At 41.5% G+C, this 22,303-nt stretch overlaps 1 protein-coding gene across 1 annotated transcript; it reads left to right on the forward strand.

Annotated features, from left to right (window-relative positions):
- The first annotated feature begins 946 nt into the window (after positions 1-946).
- Positions 947-8,011, forward strand: BTBD3 (BTB (POZ) domain containing 3). The gene is made up of 4 exons (XM_009709383.1): positions 947-1,269; positions 1,879-1,969; positions 2,474-2,592; positions 6,690-8,011. Exons 1-4 carry the CDS (start codon positions 947-949, stop codon positions 7,720-7,722), a joined length of 1,566 nt encoding a protein of 521 aa, XP_009707685.1. The 3' UTR covers positions 7,723-8,011.
- The last annotated feature ends 14,292 nt before the right edge of the window (positions 8,012-22,303 follow it).

Here is a 22,303-nt window from a genome sequence, read left to right on the forward strand (position 1 = left end):
TTGAGAAGCATAAGGAGTTAATGCTAAAGCTGTGACCTCATCTCTATTCATGTTACACTGGAGTAGAAGCTGCGCTGAAAGGGATTGTTTAACGGCATCGCCGTCTTTGCTGCTGCTAGTTGATTGCTTTAATTTGGTTCTGATATCTATAGTGTGCTTTTCCTGAACTGCTGTTACGGTAGGGATATGTGGGAACACTAGAGACAAATGGAAGTCATGCTAATATCGACTGCGTGCTGAAATAGCTCCCACGGAATTATTTAGACTCGAATACGTCTTTCAACCTGATTTCAACTTTTTATTGTTTCCCCTGTGAAAATTCCAGCAGCATCGAGGAGAACTAAAACACACATGCTTCTGGCCAGTCACGCGCTTACGCAACTGTGCCTGCCGTTTATTACTTTCTTACTTAGCGGTACGTATGAAATGAAGAGCGCAACTGCTGTCGCTTTAATGTCAGAGCGGCATACGTTACAATGGGTGTCACTGTGCGGCTGGGTCCAATCGTTATCGGTGCCTTCAGCTATTGGCTCCCACCGCTGGCTGCCTCCATCTGCAGGGCTGCAATACACCTTCAAGGCACAAGTTGAGCTTGTCGAGCAGACTAGCAGTGCTACCCTGCGCCTCTTGCTAGCCCCCCTCCGAATCCTGATGCTACAGCCACGAGCGGAACATCTTCGCAGGGTGTAGCTCTTTCAGGCGATTCCTGACCAGGAAATCTGGAGAGAAATAAAACTGGCAGGAATGATGGGGATGTATTTAACAATTCAAGTACTGGATCAAACTTAAAGCCAGTTTTCTTACTCGGTGCACTGGAAAGGTCACCTTGCCTTGCTGGAAAAGAAGCAAACTCTCAGCTCTGCTGCTCTCTGTTTAACAGCTTCCACGTGCATTTCTTAATGTTCCCAGCTAGTTAGGCTATCTAGCTTTACAGACAAGTATACTCATGGTAGATGAGAAAGGAAAGAACATGAAATGTCTCACCTTCTTCTTGATGCTTCCAGAGACAGTCAAGAACAGGTCCAAGAAGAGCTCTAAGAAGGCAAATAGCAGCAGCAGTAGCAGCAGCAAATTACCTCCAGTTTGCTATGAAATCATTACCCTGAAGACCAAAAAGAAGAAGAAGATGGCTGCTGATATTTTTCCCCGAAAGAAACCAGCCAACACTAATACAACTGCTGTCCAGCAGTACCACCAGCAAAATCTCAATAACAACAACACTATTCCGGCACCTAATTGGCAAGGACTTTATCCAACCATCAGAGAGAGGTAAGTTCAGGGCAGTTTATTTTTGCTGTTTTAATGGAGTGGCAAAAAGTAGCAAAATGTTCATAATGCATTTGTTTAGTCATTTGTTTATTTGCTGAAGCAAACACAGTTCTCTTTTTTTTTTTTTTTTTTTTTTTTTTTTTTTTTTTTTTCCTTTATCTGTGTGTGTGAAACAAGTATTTTGGTAATGGAAAATATTTTAATATGTCTTTTCCAGACTGCAGCTGTTTGTCTTGAGTAAATAAAAATGTTGCTGGAAGCTGTAGCATACCTGTAAAGATTTGATTTTAGACCTCAGTAGGGATTTTCAGTGATACATGCTTTTGACTTTAATTTCCACTTTTTGAAAAGTTCTCATGAGTTTGGGGTTCTGGTTTTGTTTTTTTTGTTGTACACCCGCACGCCCCCCCCCACACCCCCCTCATCTCTGCTTACTTTCTTCTTTAGTGTATTTGTGTGATGATGTGTAAAATAGCTTAAAACAAAGTGTGACCTGCTTCTCTTTACTAGCATGCAACTTTTAGGTTGTTAAGAAATTTAATTTCTTGGGTCTAGGGCAAGCACAGAGTTACTGGGTGCCATAAATTAACATGGTGCTTTTGTTTGTAGAAATGCAGTGATGTTCAACAATGATTTGATGGCAGATGTTCATTTTGTGGTCGGGCCACCAGGTGGGACCCAGCGGCTGCCAGGACACAAAGTAAGCAACAGCTGCATTATCAGTTCGGGTGGGAATAGCCAGAGAGAGCTCCCACAGTTACGCTGGGACATAGCGTGGGAGACTCGGCTCTTCTGGGACAGGCATATTTCTGTATTTTAAAAGGCTGCATGCAGTGGAATAGTTTGTCCTTTGCTTTTCTTTGTGTTTTTGGTTAAACAGTACACTTGTGCTAAGAGAGTCACTGTAAAGTTAGGAATGCTGCTTTGTGCTGCTGATTAATATTACTCCTGAGATTTTCTAGAAATAGTTAACTTCTGTGGTGGATATGAGCATTTTCCAGTAGCTAATTGCATATATGCCCATGAGAATAAAATGCAGGGAAAATGTGTAAGTCTGTTCTTAACTTTGACTTAATTTTTTACTGAAGTGTGTCTATAGAGTCTGTGAGTGAAGCCCAGTATGCTAAGAGTGACTCTCCCACATTGTTTTGGTTGGCAGTGCTTTCAGTTTAAAGCATGAAATAAGATTTCCCTTTCTCAACAGTATGTCCTGGCTGTTGGGAGCTCTGTATTCCATGCGATGTTTTACGGAGAGCTTGCTGAGGACAAAGATGAGATCCGTATACCAGATGTTGAGCCTGCTGCTTTTCTCGCAATGCTGAAGTAAGCATCATTCACCTGCCGAATACGTTTTCTTTTATGATGTATACATACACTGGCAATGTCATAGTTAAAGTATTAGACTTGTGTGTAAACAGAAAGAAAGCAGTTGCTAAAATACTCCTCTCTTTGTGTCTCGAGTATTTTAAACTTTTACCTCATTTTGCTCTCTCCCTTTACTTCCAGGCACGCATATATTAGACTAATGGAGGCAGTTATAAATAATGACTTTGACGGGGGATCTTTGGGCACATTGTATACTGTAATGCCTATTGATCTGATTTGTCACTACACATGTTACACAAAGGAATGGAGTTACTAAAAAGAACTGTCAGCTGTAACAAAAAAATCCCTGTTCAACTTTGCAGGCACAGTGAAAAGTTAAAACCACACAAACCCACACCCATCCCACCCCCCAAACCCAGAATTGCTGGGTTTGTATATTGACATCGTTACAGCTCTTTTGTAAACTTGCTGTATGCAGGTCTTGTCTTACAAAAATGACACTAAATTATTGAATATAGCCTCTGAAAATTAAATTTCTCCTTAACTATCATATTGATGCATTTGGAAAGTGACAAAAAGGCTGTTTACATGAATAGGGTTTTTTGTTCTAACAGGGGAAAAACAGTTAGTTTACATGATAATTATTTTTCTTCTTGCAAACTGCAGAAGAAATGCTGTCTTCTCCTAAATGAGCACAATGAAGCAGCTTCCCTGCTGAATTGTCTTGAATCTATCTATAAACTCTTATTAAAGAGAAATGCCCTATCACAGAAATGCTATGGCTTTGAGGGTTTTTTCCCTTCAGCTTTAGTAACTTGCATTGCTTTCTGATGAAGAATATACATTAGTAGCTGATAGCGGTCCTTTTAATGTGCTGCGGATTTTCTTGCTTGTAATGGTGTGATCACTAGCTAGCAATTTATTGTATTTCAGAGATTGTTCTGACTAGCTTGTGATTACAGAAGTTTTTTGGGTTTGTTTTGGTTTTTTTTACATTTCAATGGCACTGTAGATGAAGAATCAAAGTTGCATATAGTGTTTGTTGCATAGGGGTTTTTATAGGTTATCATGAACATCAGAAATGCTCTGTGCAAATATCAGTAATTGCCAGGAAAAGCTGAAGTCACACAGATGTTCTATAGACCTGGAATATAAAGTTAAGATATGATGTTACGGATTAAGATATGATATTAAGTTAAGATATGTGTGTTACGGATCCTTGCTTTGGGCCTTTCTGGTTTTGCAGGTGTTTTCTGCGGAGCTCAGACTTGTGCTTTACTTTCATGCGGAATTTTACAAGGCACAAATACAAGATACTTGGGTTCCCGCAGCCTCCCTTTCCTTTTGAACAGCAAATCTATTTCACTGTGGCTAAACATGATTTGCCAAATAAAAACTGAATGCTTCCTGAATTTATCATTAAGAAATGTGTTTAGAGAGCAAACCTAGAAAAGAGACTATCAATACTGACATCTAGATCTTGGCATATTATTTAGCCCATGGCAATATAGGAAACTATCTTTGAGAGCATGGCCATAACCATGGAGTTCTTCGCCTTCTTAGCTTTTATTAAAAAAACCAAAAGACCGCAAAAAGTTTGCAGTCTGCATGGATGTTGAGGTAACCTTGCCAGTGCTAACTTCCACTGATGCAGTGTGCCTGAACCTGCAGAGTGCTCCCGTGTCTGTGAACGCCAGAGGTGTCTGCAGCCGTGACGGTGCAGGGAAGGGAAAGGGATTTTGCTCAGCAGTGCAGCATTCCCCTCACAGCAGGATCCAGTGCATGTCCTGTGCTGGGTGGAGCTTGGGGGGGACCCATGGTCCCCTTCACTCCTCTCCCCCTGGGAAATCATCCCCATGAGTGTTGCTTGCAACTGCTGCGAGCAGCGGATGGCAGAAGGCTCACGATACTGTTGCTACAGAAGGGAAAGACTTTTTATCTATCCCAAAGCAGCTCTCTCCTCTCCTACGCTCCTTTCCGCAGTCAGGAGTGATGCATCATAATCTTTGTCAGAAAATACATTGAGTTTGCTTGTGTGGTTTTTAGGGGTTGGGATTTCTTTTGTTGTTGTTTTTTTTTTTTTTCTCTGGACAGTGAATTCTTATAGCAAAAATATTTTTTGTCTTTTACTATATAGTGGGCATTCTGACAATAAACATCAGACAAGGTATTGCCAGTTGTAACATAGGAAATAATACCTCGACTGGTAGATACTAATTATTCTCCCAGTGAAATTGCTTTGGCTGTTCTCTACAGTTTTAAAACTAAGGTTAAATTCATAGTCTAGCTGACACACTGAATTGGTGTCTCTAATGTATTATATCTTACCTTAATCTTGATGTCCATGGTCTCATCTTATTCCAGGATGAATGTGTTACTAAACCATCAAACCCTGTGGTGTAGCAGAGTCCTCTGTTTAAGAACAGGGTGAAACTGGAATATCAGTAATTGCAGACCAGAGTGGAGGTGCATTGGCAGAGTGAGAAGTGTGGAATATTGCTGACAGCAGATCTGTGCGGTGTCTGTTGTAAATCAGTGATACTAGTTCTTCACTTTCATGAATATTAAACTAGCAACTTTTGTACTATTTCAATTTAAAACAGATGTCATCATTCTCTACTGTACTAGCAGGCAAAGAGAAGTAATAGAAGGGAGAAAAGAGTTGGAGAGCAATGAGGAGAATCATAAAAATGAATGAGTTGATACATTGAATATTTTTTGGACAGTAATGGAGCTAAGCCTGTAACCAGTGGTATATAGATGTGGTCTTTGTTGTTACAAATAGCCCAGCTGAAACCAAGTAATAAAGGTAAAATAAAAAAAAAGGGTTGGATCTGTGTAAGTATACTTGTTCTCTGACCTCTTAGATTTTAGTATATTGCTCGAGCAGTACCTGCTCTGAGCATGTTTTCTAAGTGTGGCTTGGAGGATAGTACCCTACATCTGCAAAAATATGAATAAAGGTATTTACAACTATTATCAGATCAGCGTAAATACTAATTCCACTTTATAAGCACATCTGTTCTGCAAAAAATTGTGTTGGGAAACTTGCTAACTAGAAAATTTTAATTAGTACAGGGTTGCGTACAACTTCAGCGTTACTGGAGGAAGACACTTTTATCAACCATAACCATCAAGACTTGCTTATCCCTATGAAGAGTAAAATTGCATTTGGCATGACTTTAGCACAATGCATTCACCAGCTGCGAATGGGGCCCTGAAGCATGAGATATTAAAAAGAACAAACTGTACAATGTTTCATTTCTCTGAGCAATGAATCCCAACAGTTTAGTGTCATAAATAGAATTTCACCTTCATCTCTTCTACCACACTAGCGCAGCAGTAGAGCTTTTTTTATTTCCTTATGCAATGAGACTGAGGGAACACACCATAATAGTGGAGCTCATATGCTGCAAGCATTAATAAACCCGAAAATTAGAATGTGTCTTTTCTTATATATTTTATCACCCTGTTAAGAAAACAAAACCAAAAGAACCCAACCTCTGTCCCTCTCCTTGTGCCTCCCGCCCCCACAAAAAAACCCAGTAGGTGTGAACATGTGTAACAGCTGATATACTTTGATAGTATTTCTATTCTTAGACTAGCTAGTTATTCCAAATAAACTTGTTTTCATTCCTGTACTTATATATACACCTCAATAAATCATCATTCGTCATCACAGGACATCCAGTCCAGGTGTTCTTTGTAACATGTTCCAGACGTGTTGGCCAAGAAAGGTAGCCCTTGAGGTGCCACTGCTTGGGGCAGATAGCTTCTCATTAGCCAAAGCGTGTCTGGAAGGAAAACAGCTGGAGGGGCCGTAGTTTGTAAACATAACCATTGTCTATGTAGCATGTACCCCAAAAGTGAAGCTTTATTCACCTTAGATTTGAACCTGTTCGCTTCTATGGTCTTACATGAGTGATGAATGTGTTTTGTACTTTCTTTCTGGATTTAATCAATGTTCCCCAAAAGCACTGCTTAGTTTTAATGTGGAGCCATTTAAATATTCTTTGTTTATAATTTTCAGATGTTGTTGACAAATTACATTTTTGCATTAAGCAGCAGTGTTACTTGCATGTGTTTTATTTCAGATACATATATTGTGATGAAATTGATTTGGCTGCAGATACCGTACTGGCCACTCTTTATGCTGCCAAGAAGTATATCGTCCCTCATCTTGCCCGCGCCTGCGTCAACTTTCTAGAGACAAGTCTAAGTGCAAAGAATGCCTGTGTGCTGCTTTCCCAGAGTTGCTTATTCGAGGAACCTGACCTGACCCAGCGCTGTTGGGAAGTGATTGATGCCCAAGCTGAGCTAGCTTTGAAGTCTGAGGGGTTCTGTGACATTGATTTTCAGACACTTGAAAGCATTCTCCGAAGGGAGACTCTGAATGCCAAAGAAATTGTTGTTTTCGAAGCAGCTCTGAACTGGGCTGAAGTGGAGTGTCAGCGGCAAGAGCTAACGGCTACCATAGAGAACAAGCGCAAAGTCCTCGGGAAGGCTCTGTACTTGATACGCATCCCTACCATGGCACTCGATGACTTCGCGAATGGCGCCGCTCAGTCTGGGATTCTGACTCTCAATGAAACTAATGATATCTTCCTCTGGTATACGGCTGCCAAAAAGCCAGAGTTGCAGTTTTTAAGCAAGCCCCGGAAAGGCCTCGTTCCCCAGCGATGCCACCGTTTCCAGTCCTGCGCTTACCGCAGCAACCAGTGGCGGTACAGGGGCCGGTGTGACAGCATCCAGTTTGCTGTTGATAAGAGAGTGTTTATTGCTGGCTTTGGGCTGTACGGCTCCAGCTGTGGCTCCGCAGAGTACAGTGCCAAGATTGAACTCAAACGACAAGGAGTTATCCTAGGCCAGAACTTGAGTAAATACTTCTCAGATGGTTCTAGTAACACTTTTCCCGTGTGGTTTGAATATCCAGTGCAGATTGAACCTGACACCTTTTACACAGCTAGTGTGATTCTGGATGGTAACGAACTCAGCTATTTTGGACAAGAAGGAATGACAGAAGTTCAGTGTGGGAAGGTGACTGTTCAGTTTCAGTGCTCTTCGGACAGTACAAATGGCACTGGGGTACAGGGAGGGCAAATTCCCGAACTCATATTTTATGCTTGAATGAAAGTGTGTGGAGACGAAGCATTTTGCTGTGAAGAACCTGTCTGGTTCAGGCCTACTGACTCTTAGCTTTTTATCTGCAGATACGTGATCAGTACAGGTAATGTGTAACTAAATGCTGTGGGCAAGTTACTGGCCTGCTATCCTTGTAGCATCGTTGGTGATAAAGTTTAAGTGTAATATTTAAACTGGAAGCTCTTAGGAACAAGCAAGTTTTAAAGGCTTTGTAAGAGGGGTGCCTGTTTGCTAGTGATGCTGACCCTTTCTTTGATGCACCTGTGAGTCACCAGAGGATCTCCCCCTTTTGTATCTCAGTAAACACTCTCTTCGTTGATCTATTTTCTATTTCTCCATTTCCTGCTTTCTGCTTGTAATTAATTGGGGAGGTAGGGGTAGAAAATGAAGAGCCTTGTTTTATAGCTCTCTCTTCTGTCTGCTCTTCAGACTTCAGAGATTCCAATAAACTGAGCTGCTTTTGATGGTGGGAGCTGGAAGCGCTTCAGTCGTAACCAGAAAAAGCATAGGTTTAAACCTTCATCCCATGAGGTTCTCCTGTGGCCAGCTGTTTGGGATGTCTACAGGGGAGGATGGAGAGAAACAAACAGCTTTCAGGAAGCTACACAGCATGCTGACCATGTCCACAGTGCATGGACATGTTTACAGGGAGGGGGGGATGTGGGCTTGGCAAGTTACCCTCAGAGTTCATTTTCGAGGAATCCCACCTGGAAGGCAAGGAAGTACTTGCACATGTTAAAATTGTATATGCAGCTCTGGAAACTCTACTCCCATGACCTAGTTTTTGCTACATTGAAGCTGATTTGCTATTTAAATGGCTTTTCTTTGAATCCTTGCTAAATAAATGGGAATTAATATCTATCATGCAATGCAGTATAATTTTTTGTTTTGTTTTGGGTGATTTGTTTTTTTCTTCCTCCTAAACACGGTAGAGGCAGATTATAGAGGAACAAAAGAATGTACCAATCCTGACTTGGACTTTTTTCTGTAATATGAGATTTCTTCATTTTATTACCGTACATTATCAGTGGACATTTAGACAAAGACAGAAGATTCCCAACTGTGGTCATATTATGCGTAGTGTATATCATCAGATAACAGTGAGGAGGAGGAGGTCTTCTCTAATATGTTAATGTTGGATCTCGCAACTGCTTATGGTTACACATCAATCAAAGGATTATGTGGTACAGAACCTTTTCCTTGTCTGAATTTTTTTTTTCAAAACTTCTTGCTATACATCTGTATTGTTTTTGAAAAAAGTATTAGAGAACATGACTCCTTTTATCAGGGAAGGAAACAAGTACAAATAAGAAATACAGGTACTATTTAAACATAAGAAAATCCTTTACCATTGCATCAGGACAGTTACTTCTCAGAGGCACACTGCCTAGTGTAAAGCATCTCATTCTTATTTCACCTCTGAAGTGGGTTCTGTTTCTTCCGTATGTTTGGAGGAAATGAAAGGACCAAATGATTCTTTAGACAGACTGAAGATTAATGTTATAGTATATCAACACATTAATGTAGCATAACCCTAAATTTACTTGTCACCTTTTGTAATAAAAATGTTTTTCTCATATGATTTCTTACCAGTTTAATAATATTACTCTAAGTGTTTCTTGACGGTTGGAATCCTGGCCCCTGGCCATCGTAAAGTGCCAATACGTCTTTGCAATATCCAAAATACCACCTGAAGTAAGGAAAACTGGAGCGTAGACGTCAAACACACTATGGCCAAAGCCCAGATCTTCTCTCTAGGTAATAAAAGGAGAGCCAGGTAAAAAACTACCCTGCAAGATCTGTGCTTTTCACCCATCCTGGTATTTAATGTTTTATATACATACATACGTGTGTGTGTGTGTGTAAGCGATGTTCTTTCTGAAGTGTAAATACCCTCAAAATATATAGAAAAATGTTTTGTTTTTCTGTAACAGATGTACATAATCCAGGCTGTTAGTGAAATCTAAACAGAATGCTCCATGGAAAACTCCCAGAGAGAGAATTAAAAAAACCTCCATTTAATCATATTTAGATCTGCAGCCTAAAATAGACAGGAGTATAAATTGTATGGACTGGACGAAGAGTTGCTGGAGAAACTGCAAAAAGGTATCCAAGATTGTAATGAGGTAATGGTCATCTACTTTTAGACAACATCTGAGCAGCAGTTCTGTTTATTTAAATACATTTGAAAGCAGAGAAAGATGCTAATCAGCTGATTAAGTTTTCTTACAGCAAGCAGTTGATGTGAATGTAATTACTCTGAGTGATGATCAGATTGACAAGTTGCTTGCAGTAGCAAGCTGCATTCTGAGTTGTTTGGGAAAAAAAAAAAAATCAGGTGCCTCAGCTGGTGGGACAAATCAGAGAGTACTGCATTGGTATGACTAAACTTGGGTTCTCACTTTTAATTTATTTTTTGGTTTTTACTTATCTGCAAATAAAGATGAGGTATCTACTATGTTCACTGACTGGAACGGAAGTTAGGAGATCAGAATACTGCATAGCTGTAATATATAGAAAATGAGTTGTTATTTAATTATTATTTTTTATTTGCTACTTTTATGAAAACTTTTTGACGAAGTAGGTTGAAAGCTACCTCTAGCTTAATTCCTCTGAGTCCATTCCAGGTTCTAGGAGGTGGTGCATGTGAAGTTTTTCAATATGGATGAATAAACACAAGCGCCCCAAAACACCTTTTGGTGCTTACAGGATGACTTGATTCTGAGCATTGCTTGGTGCTAACAAGTACTGGTATATAAGAAGGTGGCTAGTACCGGTCGCCTTAGGACTTCCTGGCACTTAAATAGGTATCTAAATGTGGATTTGGTCGGTTTAGCAGTAGCATCCAAGCTTGAATACATTGATTGACATTTTGCAAGCATCAGCCATATCTACCTGGAAAGTAAGCATAATGTTGATAGAGATCCTTTCATAGATTCTGTCTTAAACTGTACCTGGCCATCTTTGCTACTTGTGTTTGATTTTCCTGGTGAGGGGAATCTGTGATAAAAGAGTATAATGTAATATACTTTCTGCATATCTAAAATAGTATTTAAGTAAACATTTTAATTTCTACATACTTATTGCACTGAACTGTTTTGGGTTTTTTTCTGTTTTGTTTTGTTGGTTTTTTTTTATTGTGATAAACTGCTAACTTCAGGTCCCAGCACCCATTTGTGCTGGAGAAGTGTTTGACCTTGGCAGGCTTACAGCATTATTTATAAAGGACAGATATATATAAATATGAAGTACCTCATGTTGAATGTTATTGTACTGTATCTTTCATGTCACAGTGCAGATCTTGTTGGACTCATGAATGTGTATAATCGCATTAAACATACAAATAAAAATGGTTCTTAAATGGTTGTTTCCTGCAGTATCTTTGAAGCATGAGCTGTGAAAGCCTTTACTTAGTTATCTCTTTTAGCAATTTCTGTTGTTGTACAGTTGTGCACAGGTATCTGTTGAGCTTATGTTTTCGGAGATCTTTTGATCCCCGAAGAAGTAAAAGTCTAAGGGAAAAAACAAGGAAGAACAATGAAAATGTTAATCGGTTACATTGTAAAAAGGTTGACAGTTAAGCTAATGAGCTGGAGTGAATGAATTCATTTATGTGCTTTATGAAAGACCTTGTCTACTAGCATTAATATTTTAATGTTCTATTAATATTATTAAGTATGTGGAGATGAAGTGGGGAGGGTCTCATGTTTATTCTAAAAGACAGTTGGCACAGGAAAGGCCATGGTTTTCAGTCTCTGATATACTGGAATAAAGGACGTGGTTCGTGCCAAGAGGTTGTTCTTTGCTGAAAAGTTAATTATGTAATATTATTCAGAATTCTGACTATTTTCTTACTTAACAGTTTTCTTCCAAGAGATCTGAAACTTCATTTTAAATACTTTTATGGTCAGTGAAGCTGAAGCCCCACTTCATGATGTCCATCTCCAAGACCCTTCAGGTGTTACTAGCCAATGATAAGAAATACTGCGCAGTGTCATATAGAGACGTGGAAATTTGTTGAGGAAGTCTTCCCCAGTAAAAACAGTACCTTCAGACTTCTTCCGCTATTCTGATTAAAGCATGTTTACAGGCATCAAACTTGTCACTTTTGGTAAGCTGTTTTTCTAGAATTCTTACTGCAATACTTGGTATCACACTGCTACATTTTTGATCCAAGTTCCCTTATGTGTCCAGTGCTTCTCATTAGTTTGGATCTGGCTTCAAACAGGAACTATCCTATGCCTTGTTCTGTACTAATGATACCAGCTCTTAAATGTGTGGTAGATAGCAGTGTGATTTGGTGCAGGAAGGGCCACATCGGCAGCAGCAATCTAGCTAGATATGTTACAGGAGACTGGTGCTGCTAGCACCCTCAGTTTCTCTGATAAACAGGTAAGAGCTAAGTGGACAACATGAGTAAAGGATGACCTATCTTATCCATTCTCCTCTATTTCTGGCTGAAATCTGACAAGTGCTAGGACACTTGCTTTGGAAATTGATGTTAGCTAGAGCTGTGTCAGTCTCCTACACTGCGTTCAGTGATACAGAGAAACACGTGTGTCTTTACGCCAGGAAAAAAGGAGTTTGAAGTGGAAGGAAAAAAGTGATAGGATGTTTCTGGGTTTGGGAGGAAGAAGACTCTTAAGAGCTGAATTCAGTTGTTTGTCTCACAGGTCAGTGAGTGGAGAAGTACTCTCTGTTCCCACTTAGTTGGAAACTCCTCAGGAGCTGGCAGCCACTGCCTCTCACAAAGACAAGGTCCCATCCAAACCAGGCTCCTTGTGAGTGCTCAGCTCTTAGGAGTAGGAACCCAAGATTACTTGGCCTCTGATAGGCAAGAGTACTTATCCTACAGCCCAGGACAAACCTGTGGCTCCTTAAAGAAGCCAACTGGGACTGCTGTAAACAGGAGAGTCTTTTTGGATGCCCCAAACTCAACACTCAGTGGAAGCTGAGACCCTGGCACAGGGGTGAGATGGGAACTTCAGCCCATCAGCAGTATTTGGCCACTGTGAGAAGCAGCAGCTTGTAAGCCAGCCTATTCTACCATGCGTGCAAACAATCAGTGGGAGCAGGAATACCTGCTGATTTCCTGAAGGCAATGAAAAGAGCTGCTTTCTTACATGGCAGCGTGACCATGTTCAAAATAAAACGTAAAAAAGGCTTTTTGGCATGCCGCTCCATTTCCAGAAGTCTGAATTTATTTTCTCTCCCCAAGAGTTCCGCATAAAGTGAGGGCCTGGCCCAACTGAAATCACTACGAGTTGCCCTGGTGACCTCAATAAACCCAGGATTTTCATTTGTGGTGTTCAATTTGTGTGATTATTCCCAAAACACAACATAAAACTGCCCAAGAAAGGGAAATTAATTTTGAAATCCTGCTGTAATCTGATTATCTAAAATATAGGTAGAAACCTTTCTATTAAATCTTACAAAACTCGTGCTCATCAGATTTTATATGCCTGGCCCCAAGCTTTTCTACGAGTATGCGTTCTCTTGAGCCATGAATCTATAGGCAGAACACCAAATCTGTATGAGGCTTTATGTAGATTTTTACAATCTGTGTATGGAATTCATAACACATAACATGCGTAGTATGGATAAAGTATTTTTAAGATTAGAAAGTGTGTGGAAATTGCCCATAGTCTGTTCAGCATGAAGGAAAAACAAAACCGGCTATTTTGCTTGCAGGCACTGGTATTTTGAAAGAGATTCTTGAAGTCTGCTGAGCTTGTTGGTATTAAGCCTTTAATTGTAGCATTTTTAAATGGGCTTCCTTAATTGTCTTCTATAGAAAAAGATAACATAGTTGGCCTTCAGGGATCCTCCATCCTGGTCCAAGGGGGTTTACATTTGAACAGATACTAGAAAATGCAATTTTCTGGATCTCATTTTAAAGCTTTCGGAGTTGCATTAAGTGCTGCTTGGGGACCATCAGTGTTTCAAAAATAGCCATGGCTGGTTTTAGCCTAATAACAAACAAGGGCTTGCATGGGGAGATACCTTCAGTGATGATGCTGGGGTTAAGTACAGAGGAAGGGTTTCCATTTCCCTGAGGGGGAAACACCTTGTGTTGCATTATTCTGACAGCAACCACGTGCTGAACATCATGTCTAACACTTCAACAGCCATGTAGAATTGGAAGGTGTAAAATGCAACGGGGGACCACTGCGTGAAGGCAGCAGTGGAAGCTCCCGGATGCAGGGCTGTTGTGAGTAAGCTGATTTCATGAGACAAAAGACTGGGATTCTGTATCATAATGCTGTCAGTGATGCAAGGTTATAGCTGGGCTGCTGAATGGCATGTGATTGTGATTTTTTTCACGACTGTGAATCCCATTTTGCATTTTATTGTTATTCTGGGAGAGTCTCCAGCTCTCCTCTGCCCTAAGCTGCCTGTTCCTGCTCTGTGCCAGAGGCTTCTATGTGATTGAAGCCCAGCGATTTGCTGTGTGCTGAGACTGAGGGGACTGGGAGCACCTGGTGGAAAGGACTGGCTGAGTGAGGGTGGGACATCCCAGCACTTTGGTGAGCTGCTTGCAAGCTCTCCTGGATGTGCTGAATACTGGCCTAGCATGGCTGGAGAGGGCAGGATAATCACAGAATCATCAGGGTTGGCAGGGACCTCTGGAGATTGTCTGGTCCAGCCCCCCAGCCCAAGGCAGGTTCACCTACAGCAGGTTGCACAGGAATGCATCCAGGCAGGTTTTGAGTATCTCGAGACGAGACCACAACCTCTCTGGGCAGCCTGTTCCAGTGCTCTGTCACTCAAAGTAAGGAAGTTTTTCCTCATGTTCAGATTAAACTTCCTGAGTTTCAGTTTGTGCCCATTGCCCCTTAACCTGTCGCTGAACACCACTGAAAAGAGTCTGGCTTCATCCTCTTGACACCCACCCTTAAGGTATTTATAAGCATTGATGCGATCCCGTCTCAGTCTTCTCTTCTCCAGGCTGAACAGACCCAGCTCCCTCAGCCTTTCCTCATCAGGGAGATGCTCCAGTTCCCCCATCATCTTCATTGCCCTCCACTGGACTCTCTCCAGTAGTTCCTTGCCTTTCTTGAACTGGGGGGCACAGAACTAGACACAGCACTCATGATTCTTATGTATGTATGTGTATATGTATTTCAGTGTTAAAAGGGAAAATGAGCATTAATTCACTTTCTTTGTTAGGATATAAGAATTGCGATTCTGCAAAGGCTAATTCATGCTTCTGTCGTTATCGAGTCAGCGATCCCAGTGGGCTCAGGGGAGGTGGTGGGGGACAGGACTCATCTACCTTAAAAGCATACATGGAAACATCTGATTTCTTCTGTAATGCCTTGTTCTTAGGAAGCTGTGATGTAATAAAATAAATGCATAGATAGCTGGAGCTTGGCATATCTGGCTTGTTTCTGTAGTGGGACTTTTTATCAATAAAAGAACCGAGGAACACATTTAGCTTAGAAATACTAAACCCTGCAGAACTTCCAGAGCATGGGGGTAGCACGGGATAAAGGCACTTCCAGATGTGAGAATATTGCCCTTCGGTTACAGTCTTAAGCTGAGGTGTGACACGTTCTTGCTTTTCTTCTTACCCACCAGGGCATGCTAGTAACACTATCAGTGCTTAGGGAGAAGTGATGGTGAGGGAGAGAGATGAAGGTCAGAAATCTGGAATACAGAGGAAAAGTATCTAATCAGAAATAACAGCTCTTACCAGGCACAGACAATAGACAATAAACAGACTTCAGGAGAACTCCTCAAGTATCATGGAAGTCAAATCAACAGGCACTAAGGTAAGAATGCAGTCATGATGACTATTTAAATGATTTTTAGAAGCTGCTTATGCTGGAGGCTGTCCTAGACCCTACAAAGGGAGAAGTTGTTTTGCTACCTTAGAATAAAGCCTATACATGTTTTTGCCTTTGTCCTCCATGCTTCGTATAGTGGTTTCTTTACAATATATGCTATATAAACTGTTTTTCCTCCTCAATGCCAGGGCATGAGCAGGCTGGCTGACCCTGCTTAGGAAAACAATTTTCGACTATAGCTTGTAATTGTCACATCAAGCACTCTCCTTCAGCCCTCTACGCACAGTCTTTGCTGGCTTGTAATAAGACAGCAAAGAGCAGGAGTCCCAAGACACAGTTGGGAGAGGAAGGTTTCCCTGCACCCCCCCTGCGTTTCCAAGGCCAGCAGTAGCAGGGTGCGGTGTTCACTTACCAAATGCTCGTACTGATTTGATGTGAATCGGGCATGGGCTCAAGGTGATCCCTTTCTGGTGAATTAGCTGGGGCTCACAGGACAGCCTTCTGCGATTTCTGTGTCATCTTTCTGCCAGCTGTGGGGGAATGGATGATCCCAGATCTGGCATAAAGCCTGCCGATGTTTTGAACAAATATGAACTGACACAGTGAGTTCATACTGGGTCAGCATTTCACGGCATTTCTGAGCTGGTATTACGAGCTTTAAAAATCATTGAAGTGCAACATGAGATGTTTAAAAGTTGATGTTCCTACCAGCTCATGGCAGTCTCTTTTGTTCCCGTTTTACAAGCAGAACTCCCCAACAGAGCAGTCACAGTGATCGTGGTGATCACTAGCTCTGGGGTACTGGGCAAAGGCAGAGGCTTAAAATTGAGAACTGGAGCTCTAAAGGCGAGATGTGGAATGGTCCGTAAAATCAGCTGAAGGATGCTGTGTTGTTCCGATTCCTTCCTTGCATTTTCCAGTATCACAGTCTGCACTGGCAGGTTTGTTGTCACCGGTTGAAGGTGTATTTTCATGTAATGTAGTATGACTCCCAACGCTAGCAGGGCTGAGAACAAACACCTACTGTTTTCCACCTAGGAGAGTTTCTTTTCAGCACTGCCAAAAAGTGAAATTAATTGAACTAAAGCTCAGGATGAAACGTGAGTGTGACTTGATCTAGGAGGCAGGCTTACAGAATGAAATTTAAAAATAAGCAACACAGGAAGGGACTGGCGCATTAGGTTACAGTAGGAGTGATGAATTAGTAAGGATAGTCTATCCATAATTTCAGTGAGCTGGGACAGACAGGTAGGAGAAAGGAAGGTGTGCGTACAAAAAGCAATACCCACATAGTCAGGCCGAGATCAGGACCCTTCAAAGGAAAAAAAAGTCAGCCAAGTTAAGGGAAAAGAAATCTCCTACCCTTGGTTTCTACCATTTGTCATGCTGCTCAAGTGATTGTGTAGATGATGTGCTTTTGCTGAGCTCCTGTTAGGAACCATAGTTAGAGAAATGAATTACCCCAGAAGGCCAGAATGAGGTCTTTCAAAGGTCATTATCAGAACTGGTTTCTCGTCAATACACTACTTGATTGGAGGAAAAGACTCAAAATTGCAGGACTTTGATTGCTGAGGGGGAAGCTTTTAACCGCTTCCTGCTGTTCTGTCATTTTGCGCTAACCCCAAATGGCCCCGTTAAATTGATGTCCTGTTTCCCATTCACTGCCCACAAATCACTCTTCTGTTAATACAGGAAATATTTGCACATGATAGGAATTGGAGTGGCTAAACAGTAAATCTCAAAGCCAGTAAAGAACTCTAAAAGCATTTACCTAGTGATCAAGGTGTTGATTTGCTCTCCTCCCCTCCCCTCCCCCCCAGTACTTCATAATATTCAGTTGTGAAATTTATTTTAAAATCACAGAATGGTTGGGGTTGGGAGAGACCTCTGGAGATCATCTAGTCCAACCCCGCTGCCAGAGCAGGTTCACCTAGAGCATACATAATACAGAACCTCATGTCTGCCTTAAGAGAATCTCTGCACAAACACTGTTCTCAACAATGCAGTGGGAGTCAACCTGATTTCTGTGTGATAGCTAATTTCTTGCAGCTAGTCAGAAGATAAAACAAAGGCTAGGAGTGATGCAGCTGTTCAGGCAATGGGGTATCATCGCTGACACTGAGCGTTGCTGCTGTGGGTTAGGTCAGCAATGAGAACAGCCCAACAGCTCTGTTTTCTCAGGGCAGCAATCCTATGAGAGAATGCCTGGAGCCTGGAAACTCTTTGGGCTGAAGAGGAGCTGGTGGCTGGGCCCCAGAAAGATTTTTCTTCATTTTCACAGATATCTGAACTTACACAATCTTGCAGATTTGCACGTATGTATGCTCTTCCATCCAGAATTGGATTGTGCCTCAAGTCTGTCCACTGACAGCATTTTGCTGAAGTCCACTTTTACTGTCAGATTAAACTAAAAGATACTGACTGTGCATTGGGGTGATATGCAGTCCCCCTTTATACCTGCTCTGCTGCAGAGTTCCCTCAGCAGCAGAGGGAAGTGTAGGTAATTGGGCAGTGAATCCTAAATCAAGACTAGGTAGCACAGCAATACCCTAATAATGGTCTCAAAGTAATTTGACATAACTGGAGAGGACAGAGTGAGTGAGCACCTTGTAGTCCATGGTGTTTGTTGTGAGCAAACAAGAAAAAAACAAAACCTAACCTTTCTTCTGCTGGCCTTCGAATAATACTGTTCCCTTCACTCCACCATATCTCTGTTTCCCCCACTGCAAAAAAGGGAGGATGAAATCGAGCGCCTCTGCAAAGTGCTTTGATATCTGCTGATCAAAACTGCTCTGTAGGCAGCAGGTATCAGGACAAGCGCAGTAAAGCCCCGCTTTCTTCAAGCAGCCGAGATCGCTGGTGCGCTCTGTCACTGAAAGATTTCCAATATCCTTAAATGTCACTAGACTGAGAAAAGTAGCGTTACTGAAAATCAGGATGAAAGTGGCCTCAGATATAAATCCTTTCTAAAATCTTTGTAATCCTCAATTTCTTTAGTTCCAACAGGTCTTCCCATACGTAACCAAAAGGTAAATATAAATGCAAAATGTCCCCAAAGCAAACATGTTACTGGCTTTTAAAACAAGTCCATTTAAATGATGTGAAAATACATTACAGAAAAGGAATCTATTCTGCTTTATGTGTAAAGATCAATTAATGCAAATATCACAGGTTTATCCTGCATTACTCCCTTGAGAGGAATCACTGGGGAAGCAATTTGTTTCTTGGTAGCTAGGACAGGGAGCTTTGAAGTTAGTGAGTTGTCTGTCTCTGCGAGTAGCCCATTTAATCTTGAGGGAAAGTGTCAGATCTAAGTTGGAGCGAGTTGTATGTCTGTGCATTATTTATAGCAGTACGAGGGACAGTGGAAATGGCACCAAGAATTTCTGGAAGACATTTTTTATTGGCTGTTAACAATGGACATGCAGCCCTGAAGAGTGAGTGTCATGAGGAGAGCCTCTATTATGCCTTTTTTTTTTTCCCCTTTTAAACTGACTACTACTAGGCTAAGGGCTCTTATCAATTGCTTTGTGGTAGTACCAGGTCAGGATGATTTCAGTGAGGACTGGTTGCTGGGAAAGCCACCAAAAGTGTCTTTTTTTCCCCCAAGACAGTCCCCATAGTTTTAGGGATGTTCACACACTCTTGTTCCCTTGGTTGTGCTCATGATATTGTTTCTGGAGCTATGCTGTAACCGGAAGAATTAATTTATTTTAATTTCAGCTTGGAATATTTTACTGATTCCATTTATAGGATCACCCTATGATCAGTTTGTTGGCACAACTGCGTAGGCAGTAAGTTGTGTCTGGCTAGGTGATGGAAGCAGGTGCCTGTTACAGGCTCTTTCCTTGCACGGAAAATTTTAAAAGCTGTTCTCTGAAACTCCAGAGCCATTAAGTTCATAGCAGACTCCACCTTCATCCCAGAACGGTTTTTCAGAAGTCAATTTTTCTACTCTTTAATTACAAATCAGACCCTCAGCTATCAATCAGCACTGCTCCACTGAGCTGGTATACATGAGCTCTACACAGTGTCAGCTTTTAGCCTGAAGATAGCAGCCTTGGGGTATCGGCTGCAAAGAAAATCTCTGCTATGTGAATGGCCTATAAAGCAAATCAGGGAGGTCGGTATGCATCTGAAGATAGCTCAAAACAATAGCTAGAGGGGGAATATAAACTGTTTGCTACAATTGGATTTGCACTGAAATCTACTGATGCAAAATTCATAGCCAACATGAATTAATTTGCTCTTGATCATTTCTTACAAGATCTCCAGCTTCTCCCCCCTTCCCCTAATGAGTCCTATTTGACAGCTATAGATTTGCAAAGCAAACTGCAGTAGCAGAGTAGACATTAATGTTTTGAAACTAAAAAAACTGTGAATTGAATTGCCTTTGAAACCTTAAAGTTGCTGCCAGTTTATACTGAATTAAACTTGTCATGTTTTTATGGACTATACTTAATCTTTGAGTATCTTTCACCTCATTATCGCTTGCGTGTGAGGGAGAAGTGTTAGCCCTATTTTACAGATGGAAAAATGAGGCACAGGACATCTGAGACAGTTCTGGAAATGACTCCGCTATGTAGCACAGCCTTACTCATAAGAAGGCACTCTCTCACCTTTTCATGTTAGCTGGATCAGCTGCAAGATCTCAAATTGGTTTTCCTGGTGTGCCACAGAATTTAGGTCAAGTTCCCACTGGGGACCAGGCAGTGAGCAAGATGTGCAACGTTTCTCCTGGTTTGTACCGGCACCTCTGCAGGAGAGGAGAGTAGGGTGTTGCTGTTTCAGAAGATGTTGTCCCTGTTCCTCCTCTGAAGGGTGAGCAGAGGGCTGTAGCCGAGTTAATGGCTGCTGCAAATGCACTATAAAGTCAGTTTATGTAATGACCTGGAATTTATATCTTTGTTCATGAAACAGGAGCCGGTGGCTGTTTTAATGACTAGCATCTAGTGTAAATACTATACTGAGCTGAATTCTTTCCTCAGATAGTCCATGCATGCTGGTGAAGTCAAGGAGAACTGGGCTGGTATCCAAGGACAGAAGCTTGTTGCTTGTCTACTTAGGATACATTGAAAGCATTAGGAATGAGATGTGAGAAGAATAAATTAGCCTATTTACCATATGGAAGAGAGCTGCCTTACAAAGGGTTAGCTGCAAAACGACTAGTTAAGAGCTGCAATCAATTGCCTCTCCCAAAATTGCAGGCTCACCTGCCTTCTCTTCCCTCATCAAGCCAGGGTAAGCCCTAGGAAATACCCTAAAAGGACAGCTCTGCAGTAAGGAGATCCGATGTACTCCGATGAAAAAGTCCCTTTTGTCTGAGGAGCTGAAGGTATGCATGGTGATATTCATGTAAAAAATTACAGTAAGGAAAAAAATGCTGAAAGGATATTCTGTAGCTCAAAAGAATCAGGATTAAATAGTTCGTAATGTTTCCTGGAGAAACCTCTAAAACAAGTCAGAAGGAAATGAGGTAAAAAGATGTTTTACTGATAGTTTGTTTTTTTCTTAAAGCCTGCCTTACTGTATAAGCTTACGTAAGCAGTTGGTGTAGTAGAGCATCCTGGCTCTAAACTCTGTCTTAGGTTTGGTTTCTCTGGTACCATTAGCTTTCAGTACTACCGCAAAAGGACCAGCTGGATTCACCATTGAATTCTGGTGAGCTAAAAGGAAATCTCACACCTGGCTGTGAAGCCTGCAAGGTTGGGGATGGGAAAGCAGGGAATTTCAGTGGTTCCATGCTTGTGTGCAGCATGTGAGCAAAAATGAGGGCTGGCTCTTCTCAGGCTAATTGCAATGCAGAAGGAGATCACCTGCAAACAGGATTAGAGTTGAGGGGGATATGTAATATCATACAGAGTCTTACACTCCAGAAATAGGTTGTCAGATGTGAAGCAAGTTATGGGGCTGGTTCAGGAGTGAAAATGGTCTACAAAGCCTTGGACCGTGGGATCTAACACAAATTTTCACTAGGGACTGAAGGCTAATTCAGGTTTAGAAATCTGCAGCATGAATTTTGTAGCTGAATTTTACCCTTTAATAGTTAGAGGGCTATTATATTAATAGTATAAACCAGGCACTGTGCAAGCTGGGTGGGAAAAGAGAGTTCATTTCTCTTGTCTAAAAGAGATCCCTCAAAAAGTGAGATTGCAGTAGCTGTGAAGGGTAGAAAAGAGAGCAGTACAGGGCCACAGCTGGGTGGAAGGCCTTGGTAGCCAAAGCAGCATCTTCCCTAAATAAGGCCTTCACAGCAGCATTAAAAATATATCAGGTCTAAGACCTTAATAAGTGGTTTCCAAAGAAGACATGTAGCAAAAAGAGCTCAACAGAGCAGGCAGATCCTGCTGGCCCAAGTGGCTGCAAGCCAGGGGCAGGGGAAGTGTGGGTCTGCACTTCTGCTGGAAAATTATAAATAAAGGAACAGTGGGAAAGGGAAGGTGTAAGTCATGAACACCCAGAATTTGTTTAATGTTTCTCAAGATTTAAAGCTAATCACAAGCTAAGTTTACCCTCATGATTCCTCCTCCCACCCCGCACCTCCAGGATCTTCTAATTTATGGCCTACCAGATTCCTGTGCTTTTAGTGAGCGTGATGTACGTGAATGGAGCAGTCTAATATCTCAGTGGCTCCAGAAGCCTGACACTGTTTTCACATTGCTTCTCACTCCAATAAATCAAAGGGTTCGGAACTACGGACTGCATACCCAATAAAAGTCCTATGGTAGGGAGCGATGGCTGTTTATGCATTTTTATGGCTGTGAATCTCCTGGATG

This window comes from Cariama cristata, unplaced genomic scaffold (genome assembly GCF_000690535.1).
Source record: "Cariama cristata isolate BGI_N322 unplaced genomic scaffold, ASM69053v1 scaffold6011, whole genome shotgun sequence".
Taxonomy (NCBI): domain Eukaryota; kingdom Metazoa; phylum Chordata; class Aves; order Cariamiformes; family Cariamidae; genus Cariama; species Cariama cristata.